Consider the following 20,753-nt stretch of genomic DNA (forward strand, 5'->3'; position numbering starts at 1 on the left):
TATTTCCCTGTGTCGTTGGTGGGACGCAAGAAGGAACTTGACATTTGAAAAGCAAGTACTCATTAAATTATTAATTTTAAAATTACTATTATTATATTCTTTGAGTCGCTCCAAGTTTTTGTATGGAGCAGTCATCATTTGGACAAATCCTTTGGATTTAAAAAAAAAAAAAAAAAAAAAAAAGCTCCCTCGGTGAGGGGGTTGAAACTTGTCCCAGCGGCCGCGGGGCCAAGACAGGAGGGGCGGGATAGAGGGGCAGGACCAGGACGGAGAACTGAGATCGAGGGCGGGACCTGGAGGAGAGAGGCGGGGCGAAGCCCGGCTGCGCATGCTCGGTGTGCACGGCCCCCTGCTGCCGCGGCTGCCACCGCCCACTAGGGACTAGGAGCGAGCTGCAGGCAGCAGCGGAGGGGAGAAGGGCGCCCCTGGGCTAGCGTACGGCTATGGCCCCGTGGCTGCAGCTCTGTTCCTTCTTCTTCACTGTCAACGCCTGCCTCAACGGCTCGCAGCTGGCAGTGGCTGCGGGTGGCTCGGGCCGCGCGAGGGGCGCCGACACCTGTGGCTGGAGGGTAAGGCGAGGGTTCCTTTGGGCTCCAGGTGACCTGGGGGCGCGCGGCGAGCACAGGTGCTCGCGGCCGGGCGAGCCGGGGGCCGTCCGATCTCCAGGCGCCTGATCTGCGGTCAATGGGGTCCCCGTCTCCTCCGGCCCATCCCGGCGTCTCAGTCCCTGGGCGCGCATCCGCTAGTCCCGCTCGGGATGAAAGGGGCCGCCGACCCCTGGCTTTGTGTTGCTAATGAGGCGCGGCCGCTGGCTGGGGTCCGACTCCCGAGGGCGGGTGGCTGGGCGGCGGGGCGGGGGCCGTGCGCCCCACCCTTTGTTCCCGGCCCTCTGCCCCAGGGCTAACGCGCCCCGGACTGGGATCTTCCGGGCTGTCGCGGAACGGGTGCGCTTCGGAGCCTGTGGTTCGTGCCCCGAACCTCCAGTCTACAGCTCTGCAAGGGCTTAGGGCATCCAGGGAGGGAACCTGGATGCATCCCCTTTAGTATTAGGGAACGATGCATCCCCTTTCTCTCAGTCGCTTTGTTCCTGTTCCTTCTAGGGAGCTCGGTCACCCTACGCCTACCCCACTGCGGAATCCTAACTTTCTGAGAGACTTTCCTTGCCATTCAGCCTTTCGTCTGGCTAATGGTCTCGTGGTGCCACCACTACCCTTCAACAGGTCCCAGCTTGAGTTGAAAATGTTTTCATGGTCAAAGGGCAACGAAAGTGTGTCCGCTCCGCCAGGTGCTCCAGACCTGAAACTGGTGGCGCCCAGACTTAGTCTGTGTACTTGGAAGCCCTCTCCCCGGTGCGGGTGTTCCTGTGATGTTGTCTGGGTAGTGCGGTCCCCTGGTCTGCGGACCTTGAGCCTTCCACAGAGGCAAGGGCGCTGCAAGTCCGGCCACTCACACCGCCGTCAACCCTATTGTGAGAGCACAGGCTTTGCACTCAGGCAGCCCGGAGCATGTCTGGAATGCCCAGTCTCAGTTTCCTTACCTAGAAAGTAGAAGGGGGATGGGGTATGGTGTTGCTGATTTCTGCAGGGCTCCAGGACATGTTGGGGCAGTTTGCTTAGACCAAGGTTGACTTACCTTTTCCCGTGGACTCTACTAAACAGCCTCAGTACAGACAAGACCCAGGACAGGACACTCCTTAGGGACACTTAGTTCACTTGCCTCACATTTGAGAGAATCACAGTTCAGAAAGCCAGGTAAGAGGGCAGCTAGGGTCAACGATTCCCACTCTTCCTGTTTAGTGAACGCTGTCATTCTTTCCTGTTTGGGTGAAGCCTCACGGTTTCTTACTGTGTTCCATTGCAGTAAAACACTACTATTAGTTTTTTTGGGTTTGTGTGTTTGTTTTTGTTTTTTAGCAGATTCCAAATTTCCTTAAGGCGATCTCCTGTTGGCTTATCAACTCTTCAAAGATTTTAGATCTGGACTGGCAGTTGCTGCTTTTCTGTAGTTAACATGGGTGTATAGTTGTCTGAAGAAGCCAAAGCAGTGTTTTTGAATGTATCCCTCGATAACCCCCACCCTGCACACCCCTGCCCCCCATCCCCATGGATGTGGTCCCATCACTGTTACCCACATTCTTGGCCTCCCGGGAGTGATCTCAACAGCTCCTGCCTTGGTACCTCATCTCCTTTCTGGATGAGCATGGAAACTTCTGGGCCATATCCCAGATTCCAGGCTTTTTCCTATGGCTCCTTTCCTTCTGTAATTGCCTGCTTGGTACATGTGTGAGAGTAGCCTGGCTTACCCACTCTCCTCACACAGCAGTGTTTTCTGCCCCCCCCCCCCCCATTGTCTAGCTTCTAATTCCTTTCACACGGCCAAAGTGTGCTTTCCATCTTGACTGTTTTCTGCCCTGAGAGCTCCCTGCTTGGCTCAACAGTCAATGTGACTGACGCCTCTTTAGGGAAGCCCTCCCAGAATGCCATGCCCTGTGCTTTACTGTCTTATTCAAATCCCTTACTTTTTGGTGTTCACCAGTTTTGTGTGTTCAGTTTCCTTGGTGGCCTCAAAGCCTGTGCCCTGTAGATCTTGGTTGAGGACATGTAGACCATGCAATCTTTCTGCAGAATCCTATGTTCCATGATTTGAAGGATTGGGGGAGCTGAGCCTAGTGCTTGAATACTGCTACTCAGGCTGAGGAAGCAGGAACAAAAGTTGGGGGCTGGCCTAGGCTTCAGAATGAGTTTCAGGGCTAGCCTAGGCAACTTAGAGAGACCCTGTCTCCAAAAAAGAGAGAGAGAAGGAATGGAGGGAGGGAGGAAGGAGGGAGCGAGGGAGGGAGGGAGGGTGGGTGCTGGGGGTGATACAGCTCACCGGTAGAACATGTGCTTGGCATGCCTGGGGTCTGGGTTCATCTCCAGTGGGAGGCAGGGAAGGAGATCTCAGCACCAGGCTTCCATGTGCTGTGTTTTGTCTGCAGTAGGCCTTTGCACAGCGCTCCTGGCTGCAGCTACTTTTAAAGCTTGGGAAAATATCATCCTTTTGCCTCTTACCTTTTTAGTGTCTTCTCTCAGCTCCATCATGGCTTCCTGCAGGAAACCCTCCCTGTCCCCACCTCAATAATTAGGATGTCCCAGAGGTTGCTTTGTCATGGAGTTTTAGCAGGAGCTAGTGTTCAGAATCTTGGGTATTTGAGTCATATCTGCCTGTCTGTCAAGGTCTGGTACTCAGCCTGTGGATGTTGGCCCTTGACTCTGAGGTCACTTATAGTCTAGTTGGGTCTGTATAAATATATAAGAATAAAAGTCAAAGGCTGAGGCAGGAGGATGGCTGTGAGTCACCCCATTCCCTCCAGAAAAAAAAAAAAAAAGCTGAGAGAAGGGGTGTAGGAACTGTAGCTCATTGGAAGGATAAGGAATAAAGATGGGTGAAGTGGTACTACAAGCCTTTAGCACCCAGAAGGTAGTGGTGGGCAGATCTCTGTGAATTCAGGGTCAGCTTGGCCACATACTGAGCTCCTGGCCAGCTGAGAATATATGGTGGGACCCTACCTCAAACAAAAATAAGGAATAGGAGCAAATTATATGTGATTGGAACAGAACTGGGTATCCTGGGGTCTGAGTTTCACTTAGAACCTTGAGCCTTGAAGCCTGAAGGCAGGGCAGGGTCTGGACACCGGAGAACAGAAGAGTGAGTGCCCCGCTTAATCTCACCGGGCATTTGGGCCAGAAACCCAGTCTGCTTGCAATAGGACTGGATATTTCCCCAGGGCTTAAAGGTGCTGCAGCCAGGAGAGTTACTGGACCACAGGCTGGCCTCATTTAAGTGGTCAGGTTTCACAACCTCCCTATTACTTGTGGAATAATTAAGGGGCTGATACCATCTCGAACACTGCTCAATGTTTTAGAAATGACTTTGTGGGCACACTTCCTCAACTATTTGAAGGAAAAAACCCCTCAAAGCCTTTGCCAGGTGAAGTTGTGCTTTGAGTAATAAATACTGTTTTTTCAAAGGAGTAACGATTTGTAAAGCTTCCAGAGGGGCTGGCTCACTGACACTGGCTTGAAACCTTTACTTCTTACACTTCTTTATCTTTCTTTCTTATTTTGGTTGTGTGAGACAGGGTTTCTCGCGGTAACAGCCCTGGCTGTCCTGGAACTCACAGAGATCTCTCTCCCTCGGGAGTACCGAGATTAAGGTGTGTGCCACTACTGCCGCCTGACACGTTATTTTTTGATGTGTGTGTTTTATTTAGTTGGTTTACTGGATTAGGATGTGCAGGTCTGCCCTCAGGCAGAGGCCAGAGGATGTCAGGTGACCTGTTCTATCCCTTTGTTTTATTCCCTTGACTGAACCTGGAACTGGGCTGGGCAGCCCGCAAGCCCCAGTGATCCTCTTGTCTCTGCTTCCCTCGGCACTCCTGGTGCTGCTACAGGCATAGCCACATAAGCCCATGTTTGACTTTCCATTTGGGCAATGAGGATTCGAACTCCTGCTTGCTGAGCAATACCTTGTGCCCATTGACGCATTTCCCTAGCCTCAACTCTTGGGTGGAGGAATGGGTCTGTTTGTGTTGGGTCCCTTTAATGTGTCAATCCTTCGTGCTGGGAAATTCTGAAACCTCCCCCTGTCTTGCTGAGAACAGGAGTTCCAAAGTCAGGCTTGGTGGGCCACACCCATATAAACACTTGGGAGGCAGAGCAGGAGGATTGAGAGTTCAAGACCAGCTTGGAGGCCATATTGTAAGTTCTGGGCCAACGTGAATTACTACATAACGGGACATATCCCCTGGTCTATTGTGTCTGAACTACTATTTCTAAACCCCTTCCCCGCAAAAGACTGTCTTTAGCAGTTTGGAAACGGTATGCTGGCGCCACACAATGAAGTTTCCCATGTAAGGCAAATATTTCATCTCCAAAGGTAGAAAAGAATAGGGTAGTATTGGGGGGGGGGTTCCAGCTGGTTAAAATTTAGGCCCCTGATAAAAGTCCAATCCAAGAATTCTTCCTGGCTGAGAGCCCAGGCATGTTTATTTGATTCTGAATTGGATGCATTCACTTGTAGCTCATGACTCCTAAGCCCCGTATCTGGTCTGCTTGTTCTGTGATCATGTGGACCACATCACAGATGTCCTTGTGTCAATTACAGACTTCTTAGTTAAAAGTTATTTTAGTTTGGGGTGGCACTTTTTCTTTTTTTTTAAAGAGCCGTTTTTTATGAGACATGCCATGCTTTCTTCCAGCCTATTTTGCAGTTGATTAGGAGCCTACCTGGCCTTTGTTTTCTCTCTCTCCATCCCCATCCATCTAACTCTGAAGCTCCTGAAGTACTGGGACCACTGTGCTGGTTATCAACTCAGGATACAGCCAGGTGACGGAATACTGCTTTGGAGCATTATTTCTTCCCAAACCTGGTTTTTCAAAGATAATATCCAGAAGCTTCTGGTATCAAAATTGCCTTGGGAGCTTGTTAGAATGAAGATTCAGGGCTAATGGCACCAGAGTAAGAGTGTAGTAGAGCTCAGGAGTTAGGGTTTGAACAAGGGCCTGGGGTAAGATGATTCTGGTGCTGTCTCAATGAGGAGACACATCACTTTAGTGACAGGGTCTCTAAAATCAGAAGAGGAAGAGAAAATACTTTTTAAATATTTAAAATCCGTCTTTTGGGCTTTAAATTATTTCGATGGACTTAGACACCAGTATCAAAAGTGAGGCCATTTGGAGAGTGGGGGTTGTGTTTCTGGGGAGCTAGTTAGGGCAGGGCATCCTGGCTTGGGTGGGGTCCTCTGGTCTAGGGCTAGAGAGGAGGCCTGGGGGAGAAGGTCACTTGACCTTCCACTGGGTTCCTCTCCAGAACAGCTGGGTTTGTCTGGAAAACTGTCTGAGGAAGGAGCAGGGCAGGATCCAAATCTGTCTCGGCAGTTCAGACCTAACAGACAGCTTCCCCACAAAGGAAAGAACCGCTCATGTTTTTTTCAGTCTTTATTTTAAGTTGAGTGTTTTTCATGCTTCATTTGGCTTAAAATGTGTTGGGTGTTTTTTTTTTTTGCTTTCAAGCCCCCTTTCCCTCATCTGTCCCTGAACTTTTCACTCACTGTACCCCAGCCGCTACCCCACCCCCCCCACTCCCAGCAGATGTCTGCTGCTGCTGGGGCCACTCCATCAACAGTAATTGTCCTCTTGCATTCCCTACTGCCTCTTGTGCCTGCCTGTGATGGATGGCTTTTCAGGCTTCTAGAAGCTGGGGCCCCCACCTGCCGTTCGCAAGAGTGTGAGGAGGGGTAGGAGAGAGAGAGAGAGAGAGAGAGAGAGAGAGAGAGAGAGAGAGAGGGAGAGAGAGGGAGGGCAGGTCACCGGATTGTATTTAAAGACAGACTTCTCTCTTGCTCCTCTGGTATCCCCCACCTTGGGCATTCTGCATCTTCCCCAAATGTGGAATGCCCCTGCCTTCAGAAGGTCTGGAGCAATCTCTGGTTCCAGGAGGCCAGGCTTGCCCAGCCAGTGGGAGGTATTCATTGTCCTTTAGGGCAGTGTTTATCTTTGGCTGTCGGGAAGTTCTAAATGGTCCTGACACAGGATTAGGTGACTGATGGCCCTATAGCACATTGTCTCCTCAGGGCCCAGGCCTTTGAAGCTCCTCCTGGTGGGAAGTGAAGAGACTATTTGCTCTGTTCAAATGCCTTGGTATTTCCTCTGTTTAACCACAGGCCACTTCCCCTCTGCTCCTCTGAACCCGGCAGGGGCCACCAGCTGATTGAAAAGACACAAGCCCTGGAGTGATCGTATCCAATTGAAGCAAATAGACTTACAGCTGATTATAGCGGGGGCAAGTCTAGGAATCTACTAGGTGGTTTCTTGTCTTTCTCAAAATTTAGCCAGTCGACATAATTCTTACTTAAAAGTATACATAAATGGGTCTTTTTTAAATGAGGGAAACTCAAATGAGAAGCTAAAATTGGGGTATGGCAAGTTAAAGCGGGTCGGTCAACAGACTTTTTAATCGTGTTTAGGAAGGGTAGTCATAGATACCACACTGGGCCAGCCACTCTGCTACTGTGTGTGCTTGGGTCTCATGTGCGCGGGAATCCACGGGAGAAGTTTGCAGCTTGAATGATACCTTGAATGTGTCTACACTCTAGTTTGTTTTCAAGCATTCAGGAAACTAAAGATGGAACAACTTAAAAACTGTAATAAAGAGTGAAAAATCAACTTTGGCAGCTAAAAAAAAAATAACTGTAGTTACTCTCTAGTAGAGACTTTTTTTTTTTTTTTTTTTTTTTTTTTTTTTACCATTTACAACTCCATTGTTCAAAGTATCCATTGTAAAAAGGGCTTCTGTTTTCTTTGGTTCCTTGTTTGGAAATGTTGGGGGTAGGTGGATGTAGCTAATTAAGGCTACACCGTTTAAAAGCGGGGACTTAATAGGTACCATCTGTCTTCGACAAATCACAGAGTAGATGACAAAATGGAGATGTGATGTGAACACACATGCAATTCTCTTCTGAAACGGAAGTTGGCCTATAAATTTTCTGACTTAATAGTGTAAATGAAAACTACCTCAACTCTGCATGTTTACAGAGTGTTTCCTTTATGGAGAACTTAATGCTAAAATGACCTATTTGCATACAGCTTTATGGGAGGATTGGAAAGAGCAGGAGGTGGTGATTATTGTTGGAAGTTTATTATAGTAGACTAATGTTGTATCGTTGGCCTTTCTACATCTGACCTGATAGACATTAAACATGAGGCTGTGCATTAAAACTGCTACACTGAAGTTGCTAGAAAAGCCATGAAATCCCGAAGTATCAGCTTTGAAAAGAGAAGGGATGTTGACAAATATCATTAATTAAAATGCTTACGTGGATATTTACATGTCCCATTAAACAAATCTTCAAATGAACCCTTTGGAAGTCATGAGGATTGGGTTTTAAATACAACTTCCACCCACAGCTAAAAAATAACAAAGGGTAGGTAGGGTGGCTCAGAAGTAGAGGTCTTGCTTTGATTTGCCATGGGTTTGATGCTTAACACAAAAACATACTTTATATTCTTAAAACTTAAGAGTTTTTCCAAGGGTTCTGTTTTGTCCATTTTGTAGACATTCCCTGTGTTGGATAGTAACCTTTTATAGAGTTCTGGCTGTGGCTGTAGACTTCTGTTCTGAGCTAGACCCTTGTTCTGAGGAGTGGGAGGTTTGATGGGCTGAGGGCTTCTTTGAGGGCATTTTCTTACAATGGACCATATGGCTTACAAACTTTGTCCCTGAGGCTCTATTCCATCCAGGTGATTTCTGGTTTCTCTCCTCCTGAAACACCCCCTTCCCTGCCACTTAGTCTGAGGAAAATGTAGTACAGTGCAGATCAAATGTAGGAGCAGTCAACCTACATGCCCTGCTGGCTGACAGTTTATGGCCTCCTTCTGGGGTGTACACATTTGGTGGGGCACTGACACCCTGGTTAGAATTTATAGTAACTGCTCAGTATCCTAAGCTCTGAAAGACTTCTTTGAAGGCACAAATTTTTGTTTTTTAAGCAGAGACTTAAAAACAAACAAACCAAGTGTTATTATGTTGTAGCATAATGCCACATTCTGTCCCTGAAACCTCCCCTCCGGGTGGGGAGCAGAAGAGGAGTATGGTCTTTGTAGCAGGCAGTGTACGGATGTGTTCTGAGCCTATAGCACAGGGCCTTTGGCTGGCCTTTGAGCATTCCACGCCATCCTGCTAATTACACACAGGGAGACAGGAACCCGCCTCAGCTGCTCCTGAAGCTGTGGTTAACTGAGCAAAAGTGGTTTAGTAATAAGTGAGTGTTTGAGGCCCTGCTTGCAGGCCACCTTTGGGAAACTCACATCTTAGTTGGTTCCTAGCAACTTCAACGTCTTGCTCTGCCTCAGTTTCCCCAGCTTCAGAGGAGGCCCATCTTTCTCTGTGCATCTTCTCGGGGTGTGTATTTTACCTGTGCACACAAAGCCAGTATTTAATGAAGTCGTTACACCCTCCAGATTTAGTGAGAATGTAGCCAAGCCATGTTTGCAGCCGAGGCTAGCCTGTAACTCACTAAGTAGCCTAGCATGTCTCAAAGTCCAAGCCTTCAGTCTCCTGAGATTACAGGTATACACCACCAAGCCTGGCTTTCTTTGTTTATTTCCCTTCTCCATCCCCATTTCTACCTGGTAGACATTAGATTCTCCACTCATATATCCTGGATGACTGAGTACTCTGCAGGATATTAAAATAGGACCATAGCATGCCTCCTTGCAATTGGTGTCTACTGCAGCCTCTCTGAGGAAGCCATGCCTAAGTTAATAAAAAAAATCCCTCTGATATTTTCTTAGTTAACCTGTGTTTTCTTGACATTGGCTGATAAGGTAGCATTGAGTACCAAGTTTAGCAAAAGAATTCACTTGAATTTATCCATTCATTCCACAAATTATGGGCATTCATGAAGGTTGACATACAGGACAAAGGCTGGACCACAAACTCTAGATCCTCCTCTTAGCCAAGGGACTTGAATAGAGGCTGCTGTTACCAGAGAACCACATCTTATAGTGCTTGATGCTTCTGAGGAGTGCTGGGACAGGTTCCCTTCACCGAAGAGGAGAAAAAATGCAAACCACGACCGCTGAGCTTCAAGCTAGGCACCCTGGTTTTCACGCCTTAGCTGCGCTCCGTGTTCTTTAAAAGAGGTCCAGATCTCGATTTGTCACAATAGTCCATGTCGTCGTGTTTCCTCCCCCCCCCCCCCGCAAAAAAATATGTGGCTCATTTTTCTGGGGTCACATGATGGCTGGCCCGTCAGCATCAGAGGTGCTGCTTGCCTTTTGGGCTGGGGATTTGCTGGCCAGCTGTGGTAATGAGTTTTTGTGGGCTTTGATTTTCATGCCTCACTTCCCTGTGGGAGGAACTAGATATTTCTGATCTTACCTCTGCTCATATTCAGATCCAGCCAAGCAATCAGTGACTCCCCCGGCTTTTTTGTGGGAGACTGTGGGAAAAGTCCTGGTTGGCTGGCTATGAATTAATGAAATCCTTAGAAGGCTTCACTAAAGATAGCTCCTGTGGTTTGGGGGGAAAAAAAGAAAGAAAGAAAGAAGGAAAGAAAAGGCATTGCCTTTTAATTTGAGAAAGAGGTCATGGAGTTTTACCAAAATTAAGTAAGGGAAAAAAAACCTAAACCAACATCTGGTTGTGCTGACCAAATATGGCTTCAGGGTCTCAGGAGCTGTGGTTTCCCAGGGTGCACTGTACTGTGGGGGCATGCTACCCAGACCCCCCTCCTTGCTGCCCAGACACTCTGCCTCTCATTGTTCACCTCTTGAGTTTTGAAGTCATTGAGAGACAGGAATTCTACTCCCCACATCTTTTCATATGAGTGTATTTCTCATTCACTGAACTTTCTTCTTTTTACTCAGTACATAGTCTTAAGTGCATAGTTGTTCAAGTTGGCCAGGTCTAAGGTAATCCTTGCTTTTATCTTGTAAAGGACGGGCTAGGTAATTTGGGGAGTTTGGGTAGAAGGCGAGGAGAAGGGATCTAAACGATCTCTAAGACGTTTTAAAATTAGTAGGGATTCTGATAAGAGAGAACGGTAAATTGCTGGAGACATCTAGGAGAGGGAGAGGATTTGAGAGTGACTTATGACTTTGGAAAGCGAGAAGACTGGCTGGTATGGCACTACACACCTGCAACTCTAGAACTACAGAGATGAAGGCAGGAAGATTGGAAGTTCAAGGCCAGTCTGGGCCACACAAAGAAATCTTGGCAACAAAACAAAACAAAAAAAGCAGAAATGATATCTTAAGTGTCTGCTGTGTGCATACCACCCCCAGCTAAGTGAATGATAAACCAATTTGGGTTTTTAAAAATATACAAGTATTTGGTCTTGTCTGCATTAAATATTTTTCTTTTTCTTTTTCTTTTTTTTCTTTTTCTTTCTTTCTTTCTTTCTTTCTTTCTTTCTTTTTTTTTTTTTTTGAGACAGGGTTTCTCTGTGTAACAGCCCTATCTGTCCAGGAACTCAATTTATAGACCAGGTTGGCCTCGAACCCAGAGATCCACCTGCCTATGTATCCTGAGTGCTGTGATTCCAGGTGTGCGCCACCACCACCCACGGCTTGGGCTTCTCTTTTACTTTATTGAATGTCTAAAGAAAGCCCAGGTTCTCCTGGGTTCTCCTGTAACAACCCTTTCCTTGGAGACTATTTGAAGTCTTCGGTACTCACTGAAAAGTGGCAGCGCTCTTTCTCCAGACCGCTTTCGTTTCTGCTGCTCACGGGGCTTGTAGATGTTGCCTTCAGTGACTGGAATGAATTCCTGTTGGGGACTTCTCTGACTCCAGCAAGTGCTGCCTCACACCAAAACCCAGCCATTTCTCTGTGCTAAGAAAACACTGGACTTGATTTCTAGCAAACCCACTTCACTCAAAACATGTCCTCAAAGTCAGTTTCCAGCCTTTAAGTTCTGTGATTGCTTGTTGCCCAAGTTTTCGGAGTCTCTTTCAGACACTTTCTTTAGTTTAACTTGAATTACTGTCTCCTACCTAATTACATGGCTTTTCTTACTTGTGTTTGGCCCTCACAGACTTAAGGGCCAAAACCTGTAAAGTTAATATTGGTAATTTTTCAAAGGAAGTTAAAACGTCAAAAAGGGACAAGTTGTTATTCTTACAGGGTACCAGGGAAACGACAGACAAACCCCCATCTTTTATTCATAAGTCTAGGGGGCTGTGAGGGCGCAGGCAATCCTGTGCCTGGCGTTTGTTCAGCTTTCAGGCCTGGGCCTCCTCCCCTGCTGGCCATGAAATGTCATGCCGGGATGGAATTGTGGGACATTTAGATCCAGAGAATGGACCTCAGAGGTTCAAGCTTGCATTTCACTTTCTTTTCTGGCACCAAGTCTGTGGTCTTTGCAGCAGCCTGACAGGGAAAGGCCAGAAAGCAGCGGCTATTCGGAGGCTGGCAAGGACCAACCCCAAGCCCAGTCCTGTGGGCTGCACTCCTGTGCTGGAATGCACACCAACACAAAGGCCATGTGAGGGGGCACCTCGGGAGGGGGGCACCCCGGGAGGGGCTGCAGCTTAGCTTGCCTTTGCTGGGCCTAGTTTGTTCTGGTCCCAGGAGAGAGTTCCTGTTTCCATGGCTACACTACCTCCAGTTTGGTGGGTCCAGAGTGCCGGGAGCTTTGATTTCTGAATGAACTATTCCTGTGTAGAGGGAAGTGTTGAGGGCAGAGGGCTGAGACCATGGAAATGCCTAGGCTTCACATTTTCTCTAGATCAAGAAAACTCGGGCGGCATTTGCTAAAACAAGACATGAGTTTGATTCAGACCAGTGGGGTTTTTGATTGGGAACAACTGGGAGGGATTTCTGGAGATACTTTTGATTGTGGCAACCTGGTAGTGTTGGCACCCGAGTGGGTAGGGCCTAAGCCGAGCATCCTAACAAGGAGAACTATCTAGCAATGAGCAGCATCACTAAGGCCGATTTAGGGCGCCCATCTGAGTGTTGGGTCCTTTCAGTGCTTTTCAGCTTCCTTCCTTCCTCCTCACAGACCCTGGAGGCTCCGTACACCCCAGTGTGGAGTGATCTGCCACCAGACCTCCCCAGCCATATGATTAAACTTTTGTGGTGCTCCCTGAAGAGAGCCTCTGAAGGCAACTACTATTTTGCATGCAAAAGACAGTTTTTTCTCCCCACACCCCACCATAATTTGATCAAAGTGGCCTAACCTACACCTCTGTTTTTGTTACTCACGGATGGTCTGTGGATAACATTACATTTTTTCAGCATGAAACCCAACCCTTCAAATCCCTAAAGCAGTCTCAAATTTATGGTTAATAAAAGCATTTATTGTACTGGATGTCATCTGTTATATCACTCTGGGGCTAGAAACTGGCAAGCACTGGACAGGAAATATTTTCATTTCAAATCGCTTCAATCTTATGGTCTAGGGGCAAAAGTGTCTGATTTCAGGAAAGCCGCAGTGAATAGCGTGGTAATGAATGCATTTTTAGCTGATTAAGCAGGCATTCTCTTCCTTGCATACAGGCTTCCCTCTTTGGCTTCGTGGGGGCTAAATAAACGTGATATTAAATGATAGTGTTTTTTGTTTTTGTTTCTTTTCCCTATTGCCCAGCGCCTTCACCTTAGTCAGCTTAAGATTCTAGTGTTTTCCAGGAATCCTGAGCAAAGCAGGCACAAACCAGGAGAGAGAAGAAACACTGTACGGGTCTCTTTCCCACTCCCTCCCCCTCCCTCCGCCCTCCCTTTTCCTTTCTTCCTTTCTTTGGAGGTAGGGTCGCCCTATGAAGCCCTGGCTGACATGGAACTCAATATGTATAGACCATAGATCATGCTGGGTTGGAACTTGTGGCAATCCCCCTGCCTGTGTTCCCCTTTAGAGTGCTAGGATTGTAGGCCATGCCCCACCCAGAGCAGAGAAAATGCTGACATTGCTACCTTGCGCTTGGAATCGTGAATTATTATTGTTGTAAAGGAGGCCTGATGTTGTGTTGTAATTTGAGGTCTGATCATTCGCATCTGACAAGCGAACAGCAGGGGTGAGGCGAATTCTAGGCAGATAGAGTTTGCAGGGATGGTATATCTAAGTCTGGAGAAATCCCTCCTACTGAGGAACACCTCTCACCTGTCACTGCCACCCTCCCTCCCCAGCCAACCTCAAGAGGGAGGCAGCTAGGCGACTGTCTCTAGTGAGGTTCCCTGTTTTCCGGATGAGAATTCCCTGGTAGAGGAGCCAGGAAGGGATTAAGTCGGGAGGACATGTGACTTAGAGAAGCCTCCGCCAGAAATCAGAGCTCCAGAGTTACACCGCCTGTCCCCTCCATCCCTTCCCTCCAGCAGTTACACTTGCTTTGTCCTCCAAGGATCCAAACTAAGTGGGACTTCTGGCACACAACCAAGCAGCTGATGGGGAGAAGGGAAGGGACCAGAGGGCACTTTGCACACCATCAAATTAAACTTAGGTTAGACATTTAACCTCAGAGTTACCTGGCAGAGGACCACAGTCACCGGTTGGAGTGGAGTTGATGCCCAGCCTGACCGACCATAGTAGACACCCGCTTAAGTGAGATTTCTCAGGCAAGGATTCACAATTTCCTAAAAAGCTGCCAGGTCAGGGGTTTCCAGGGGTTGGTAGAGATTAGAGAGTTTGACTAAAGGGCATACGGGCATGATGGGGTGTTTCATATTCACTTATGGTGGTGATCAAGCCAATGTTTATTTAAAGTATATTTAGATTCAAGGAAACATTAATTTTACTGGCTATGAAATTTGTGTAATGCCTTGATTAAGCTGAGGTATGGGTCACCTCGGTGTCAGTTGAGATGGCAAAGAGTGTCCAGAACTCAGCGGTGAGACAGTTTTATTTGAACTGCAGAAGTAGGTGTGGACAGGTGCTAAATTTTGTGACACAATAATGTCCGTGGAACCTTTGGTGATGATGGGCTCTTTCTTGTGCTGTCCATGTTCGTAGCCACAAACCATTCACTTGTAGCTGTTGACACCTCAAATATGGTTAGTACACTTGGGGCTTTGGGTTTTTAATTTTACTTAAATTTACACTGGAGATGCCAGCCAGCAGTTGGTGTGTGTGGTTGGTAGGGTTAGGATCAGGAGGCAATGTCAGGTTGAGCTATATCATGGGTTGGAGCCTAGACTGGGCTCCATAAGACAGTTTCTCGACATACAAATCTTAAACATTAAAAAGAAAATAAACATTAAATATATAGCTCTATGTGGCTAGAGGCTACTTGAGTACAGCTCTCTCAGCAGTTGTATGTAGCTGGAGCTATTTGACTGGCTAGTAGGCACTGTGATAGGACGGGTCTTTGGCTCTCAGTTGGGTGCACACTGAACCCAAGGGTATTCGATGCTTCAGGAACAATAGTGAGTCATCTTAAATACAGGGCAAAGCAGGAACCTAGAAGGACTTGCCAGCTGGGGTTGGTAAGTACTGAGAAGGTGTCTCGGAACTGGGACTGACCCAGGACCTGCCTAGGCAGAGAAGATAGTCCTGCTAGCTGAAGAAATGGGCTTTTTCCTTTCCCAAAGATGGCATCATATTTGGCCCAGATCAGCCTTCCATTTTGTCAGCCTCCTTCATCTTCAGAGGTGCAGGGATTATGGCTGGTGAGATAGACAGCTCAGTGGGTAAAAATGCTCTTGCCAACCAGTTTGACCTGAGTTCAGTCTCTGGGCTTTGTATGGTGGAAGGAGAGAGCTCACTCCCATAAGCTGAGTGAGAAATGTCCCCCAAAGTCTCAGACATTCGAACCTTTGGTCTGTAGTTGGTGGTGCTATTTTGGGAGGCTTGGGTGGGGCATCCTTGCTGAAGGAACTGTGCCACTGGGGGCAGGCTTTGAGATTCAAAGCTCAGCTTCCTGCTCAGCTACCATGCCTGCCGTTTGCTGTCACGATGGACTCTTAATCTCTCTGGAGCTGCAAGCCAGAAGAAACTCTATAATATAGTCACTTTTGGTTTGGGTGCTTTATCACAGCAACAGAAAAATAAGCAATGCACTACCACACGTAGTGCAGCACCTCTATAAAAATCAGCAGTCGTAATACAAAAACATTTAAGGTGCAGAGGATGGGGTGCTGATTCCTTTCCCTTTGCGGTGATGGGATATTTGGGAAAACAGGACAAAACTAAAATTCTATCCCCGACCCCTATCTGTCTCTCTCTGTCCTCCTGACTTTATCTGACTCTTTCTTTTTTGGTCAACTGGTTGCTTGCTCACCCTCTTGACCTATGGTTGACTTTAATCCTGTTTACAATGTTCAAGCAGAAAGCTCTTGGATTAAAGGTGTGTGCTAGGGCTGAGCCACACCACAGCTAGAGGCTGGTTTTTCCAGTAAATAACATCATTTCGGGGTTTACAGTGTGATCAAATATTCTGCAACAACAGGGCTCAAGGGACCCTCTGTAGTGTGGTTAAGGGTGTGTATGGCCTGAGTAGTGCTGTCCTGTGTGTACCTCCTAGAGATGGGGGAGAGTAAAGAACTTCCATGGTTACATACATCCTTTCCCTTTTTGGGGAGTGAGGCCAACATTGGGCACATAGCCTTCCTCTTGGCCTGTGTTCTGCCTCTCTCTCTCCTTCCCTCCTCCCCACCTAAGATTGGTTTGTTTTTTTATGTGTGTGTGTTTGCCTCTGTGAGTTTATGTACAACTTGTGCATGGAGGATCCCCCTAGAGGCTAGAAGAGGATATTGGAGTCTCTGGCATCAAAGTTATAGGTAGGTACTGGGAATCAAGCCTGCGTTCTTTTATTTATTATGTATACAGTGTTCTGCCTGCACGCATCTCTGCAGGCCAGAAGAGGGCACCAGATCTCATTACAGATAGTGAGCCACCATGTGGTTGCTGGGAATTGAACTCAGGACCTTTGGAAGAGCAGGCAGTGCTCTTAACCTCTGAGCCATCTCTTCAGCCCAAAGCCCGAGTTCTTTGTAGAAGCAGTAAGCATCCTTAACCATTGAGCCATCTTCCCAGCCCCATGCTCAGTCTCTTAAACCTATTGACTCAGGCCAGATATGGTGACTCATCCCTTTAATCCCAGTACTTGGGAGGCAGAGGCAGGAGGATCTCTGAGTTCAAGGCCAGCTTGGTCTACAGAATGAGTTCTAGAACAGGTAGGGCTACATAGAGAAACCCTGTCTTGAAAAACAAACAAAAACCAAAAACCCACCAAACCAAAAACCCTACTGATTCATTTATGGCATTTTCCATTCATTCATTCATTCATTCATTCATTCATTCATTCTTTATTTTTATTTTATATGCATTGGTGCTTCTGTCTTCATATATGTCTGTGTGAGGGTGTTGGATCCTCTGGAACTGGACTTACAGACAGTTGTGAGCTGCCATGTGAGTGCTGAGAATTGAACCTTGGACCCCTGGAAGAGCAGTTAGTCAGTGCTCGTAATTGCTGAGCCATCTCTCCAGCCCCTTATGGTATCTACTTTAGGATTGCTTTTGCTCTAAAAGAGTGAGATTCAGAGTGTGGCCAATTTGCTCATTGGCCAACAAAATTACTTCATTAACTGTGGGCTTAACTAGGGAGGCTTTGTTCATCTGATTTTAAAATAGAACCCATTTGAAAACCTAAAAGGTGGCCTTTAAAATTAGTGGAGTCTGGCCCGTACCTTTAATCCCAGTACTTGAGAGGCAGGGGCAGCATCTCTGTATGTGTTCAAGGCCAAGCCTGGTCTACATAGAGAGTTTGAGGACAGCCAGGGCTACATAGAGAAACCTTACATCAGAAAACCTCCAACACCTGGGTCTGTGGCTCAGTGGGTAGAGTGCTTTCCCAGCCAGAAGAAAGACCTGAGTATGATCACCAGGCGTGGCACAGAATGTAGGTGTTAACTCTATCTTCTATGCCTGCCTAGAACTTACTATGTAGCACAGCCCATCCGCCAGTTTGTGGTAATCCTCCTGTCTCAGTCTTCCAACAGGGATTACAGCTGTGTGAGCCTGTGCCTGGCTTCCTTGGCATATTTTCATCAGAGTATAATTATGGTCAAAAGATTTGTAGCTTATGTTATGTCTTAACAGCCTGCCCTGTCTAATGACTCGACCAATTTAATGGAAAGACTTGTGTTCTGGGAACAGTGTAAGTTTAGTCCACAAATCCTAGCTCTATAGATTGTTACCATTTATTACAACCAAGTAAACTGTGACCTGAGTGAATTTATCCCCCTTCTCCCTCCCTCTCCCTTGGTTTCATTCTGTCTAGCCTAGAGTAGCTTAGGCTAGCTTTACAGGCCATCCTACTTTACCCTTCAAAGTACTGGGATTGCAAGTGTGAGCAATTATGCCTAGCAACCCATACTCTCTAGGGGCCAGGGGGAACCCACAAAATTTATTACATAGGAATATTAGACTCCCTGAGTCAGTTTATCTGTAAAATGGGTTAATCAAAGCTCATGCCCCCCAAGGTTCTGAGACCTGAGTGACATACTGTCATTAACATATTTAGCTCTGCACCAGGCCACTTAGCAATGGCTTAATGATGGGGCATCCTTTCTGTGTGGTCCTGGCTGTCCTCGAACTCAGAGATCTACCTGCCTCTGACTCCTGAGCGGTGAGACTAAAGGCGTGTGCCCTCATGACTGGCAATAGAGCTTTAGATAACATTACTACCTAGGCATGGTGGCCTCTGCCTGCCTAAGAGGCTGGCGGATGACTGCAGATTCCAGGCTAGGTAGAAACCTTGTCTGCAAAGAGAAAGAAAGGAGAGAGAGAGAGGGAGAGAGGGAGAGGGAGAGGGAGAGCCCTAACCAGCCAAACAAAACCCTCGGATAAAAACAACTAAAAACTATTGAGTCTTCCTGACTTAAACAGCAAATTCTAAAAAATTGTGAATCTAAGTGTTATGGTGAGCATTCTATTTGGGCCACTAATTTGGTCCCTCTCATCTCTGGATTTTTAATGTTGATACTGTTAATGATGGATAAAGCCACTCAGTTTTCTGGGCCATGAGCTTTTAGGGCCCAATCAGTCATGGAACCCATAAGCAATGACATTGCCTCTCCCCGACCCTTAAGCTCTGAATCACGTCCCAGTGTTGACAGCCCAGGAAGCCTGGCTCTTTCTGTCAGGTTTGGAGGGACTTGGAGTACTGTGGAAGGGGATGGAAGGGCAGCAGAAAGTGTCTGTAGATAAAAACTGACTAGATAATCCACAGTGGTGATTGCAGAACTGAATAATGTCTGTTTGTTTTTCTCCTTCTCATTTACACCAAGCCGTCACACGCATGCACACAGGCACGCACGCGTGCACACGCTTCCACACATCACTTCCTTACCTGATCTAAACAACGGGTCCTTCCACAGAAACCCAATATGAAGTGGACAGAGCGCAGTAGTTTTGGTGAAGGAAAAGGGGAAGAACACAACACCCCCGTCACCCCACCCCCACCCCTGCAGTCACCTGCAGATTTTTGCTCCTTTCTTTTATTTAGATATGTCCTGTGCATTTCTCCCGGGTTAGGATCCCACACTTAAAGGATTGTCCCTCTGCCCTGGCCGACCTAAGTTGCTTCCGTGGGTCCCTGGGGAATATCCTTGCGTAAGATAACAATACCTATGAAATAATCCTGCAACACCGACCTCTCTTCTCCATAGAGTCTCAGGCTGAAGTCCCTAGTGAGCAGATGAGGACTCCAGTACATCGAAGGGGGTGGTACAGAGGGGACAAGGTGGAAAAAAGTGGGGTGTTTTGAATAAGACAAAGTGAAGGCTTGTAGTAGACTCTCAAGATGGACAGATCCATAGGGCTCTGGGACACAGGCCATGGGAGGAGATGGTGGCAGCCGTGAGGGATGAGGTCACTCATTTGGAAGTGACCAAGAAGGCCCCAGCAAGGCTGGTTTGATGGAGAGCCCTGTCTCTGGGGTCATGCCCTCTGGAAGCTCTGAGCAGGAGTGCTGACAGGATGTCCTGGAAAGGAACTGGCGGATTTCAAGCAGTACTTCCACCTGCAGCCATAGCACAGCCGAGCGATTTTCCTAGTTCTCTGTAAAAAGACGCAAGATAAGCTCAGAGCATGCAGCTTGTACCTCGGAATGCTCGGCTCAGATGCCACTTGGTCTCAAATGCCTACCCTGAGCTTTTACCCAGCACTCGGAAACCCCTCTTCTGTGACTTACAGCTTGTGACCCCCTCAAGCAGAGAGTGTTTGTGGACTTCCTCTACTAGGAGGCTGAGAGGGAAGGAAAGGTCCCAGTCATCGTGAGGGGCGCTGGGCTGCTCAACACTTGGACCCTTGGCAGAAAAGCTTTGGCTCTGGGTAAGAATGTGAGTGGTGTAGTTGTTGTGTTTTTACTCTTTGGGGGGCCCACCACCAGCTCCCAAATAATCACACATGGAGGCTTATTCTTATTTATGAATGCCCAGTCTTAACTTGGCTTGTTTCTAGCCAGCTGTTCTAGACTTAAACTATCCTGTCTACCTCTTACCTCTGGGCTTTTATCTTTTTCTATTCCATATATCTTTCTTTATTTCTTAATCGTAGCTGGCTGTGTAGCTGGGTGGCTGGCCCCTGATATCCTCCTCTCCTTCTTTCCTTGCTCCTTCATTTCTTGTTCCTGGATTTCTCCTCCTATTTACTCTCTCTGCCTGCCAGCCCCGCCTATCCTTTCTCCTGCCTCTCTATTGGCCATCAGTGCTTTATTAGACCATCAGGTGTTTTACACAGGCACAGTAACACAGCTTCACAGATTAAACAAATGCAACATAAAGGAATTTAACATATCTTAATTATCATTAAACAAATGTTCCACAGCATAAACAAATGTAACACATTTTCAACTAACATTCCACAACAAGTCTTCCTGTCTGTGGGAACTGGAAAGGGAGAACAGTAGCAGGCACCATTTTTCCTATCCCCTGTACCTCCCACCCCAGTAGGTACAAAATCAAGAGGTTTGAATTGTAGCCCAGTGTTCTGGTTTGGAAACCTGAGGCTGTGTCCTCTAGCCTACTCTTCTTTCCGGTAACAACAAGGTATTACTTCCATTTGAATATCATTGCATTGGGTAAGACTACCCTTAGATATTTTCCCAGGCTAGACCCTGTACATCTTGGCTGCTCTGGATTAGGTCTGTGTTAGTTAGTAGTGAATACCTTTAGGACTTTGTTTTCAGCAACATATAAAGCATGGAGGATCTGAATGCGGCGTAGCTCTGTGTGAAGCAGTCTCCCTGTGCCCTGCCTGCTTTGGGAAAGGACTGA

At 47.3% G+C, this 20,753-nt stretch overlaps 1 protein-coding gene across 3 annotated transcripts in view; it reads left to right on the top strand.

The window, feature by feature from the left end:
* The first annotated feature begins 381 nt into the window (after positions 1-381).
* Il17rd (interleukin 17 receptor D) overlaps positions 382-20,753 on the top strand; it is a 70,736-nt gene continuing 50,364 nt past the window's right edge. For all 3 annotated transcript variants that reach the window (XM_036199381.1, XM_036199382.1, XM_036199383.1), the window contains exon 1: positions 382-569. In XM_036199381.1, coding sequence (XP_036055274.1) covers positions 444-569 — 126 coding nt within the window. In that variant the 5' untranslated portion in view covers positions 382-443. The remainder of the gene's footprint in view (positions 570-20,753) is intronic.

Source organism: Onychomys torridus, chromosome 9 (assembly GCF_903995425.1).
Source record: "Onychomys torridus chromosome 9, mOncTor1.1, whole genome shotgun sequence".
Classification (NCBI taxonomy): Eukaryota; Metazoa; Chordata; class Mammalia; order Rodentia; family Cricetidae; genus Onychomys; species Onychomys torridus.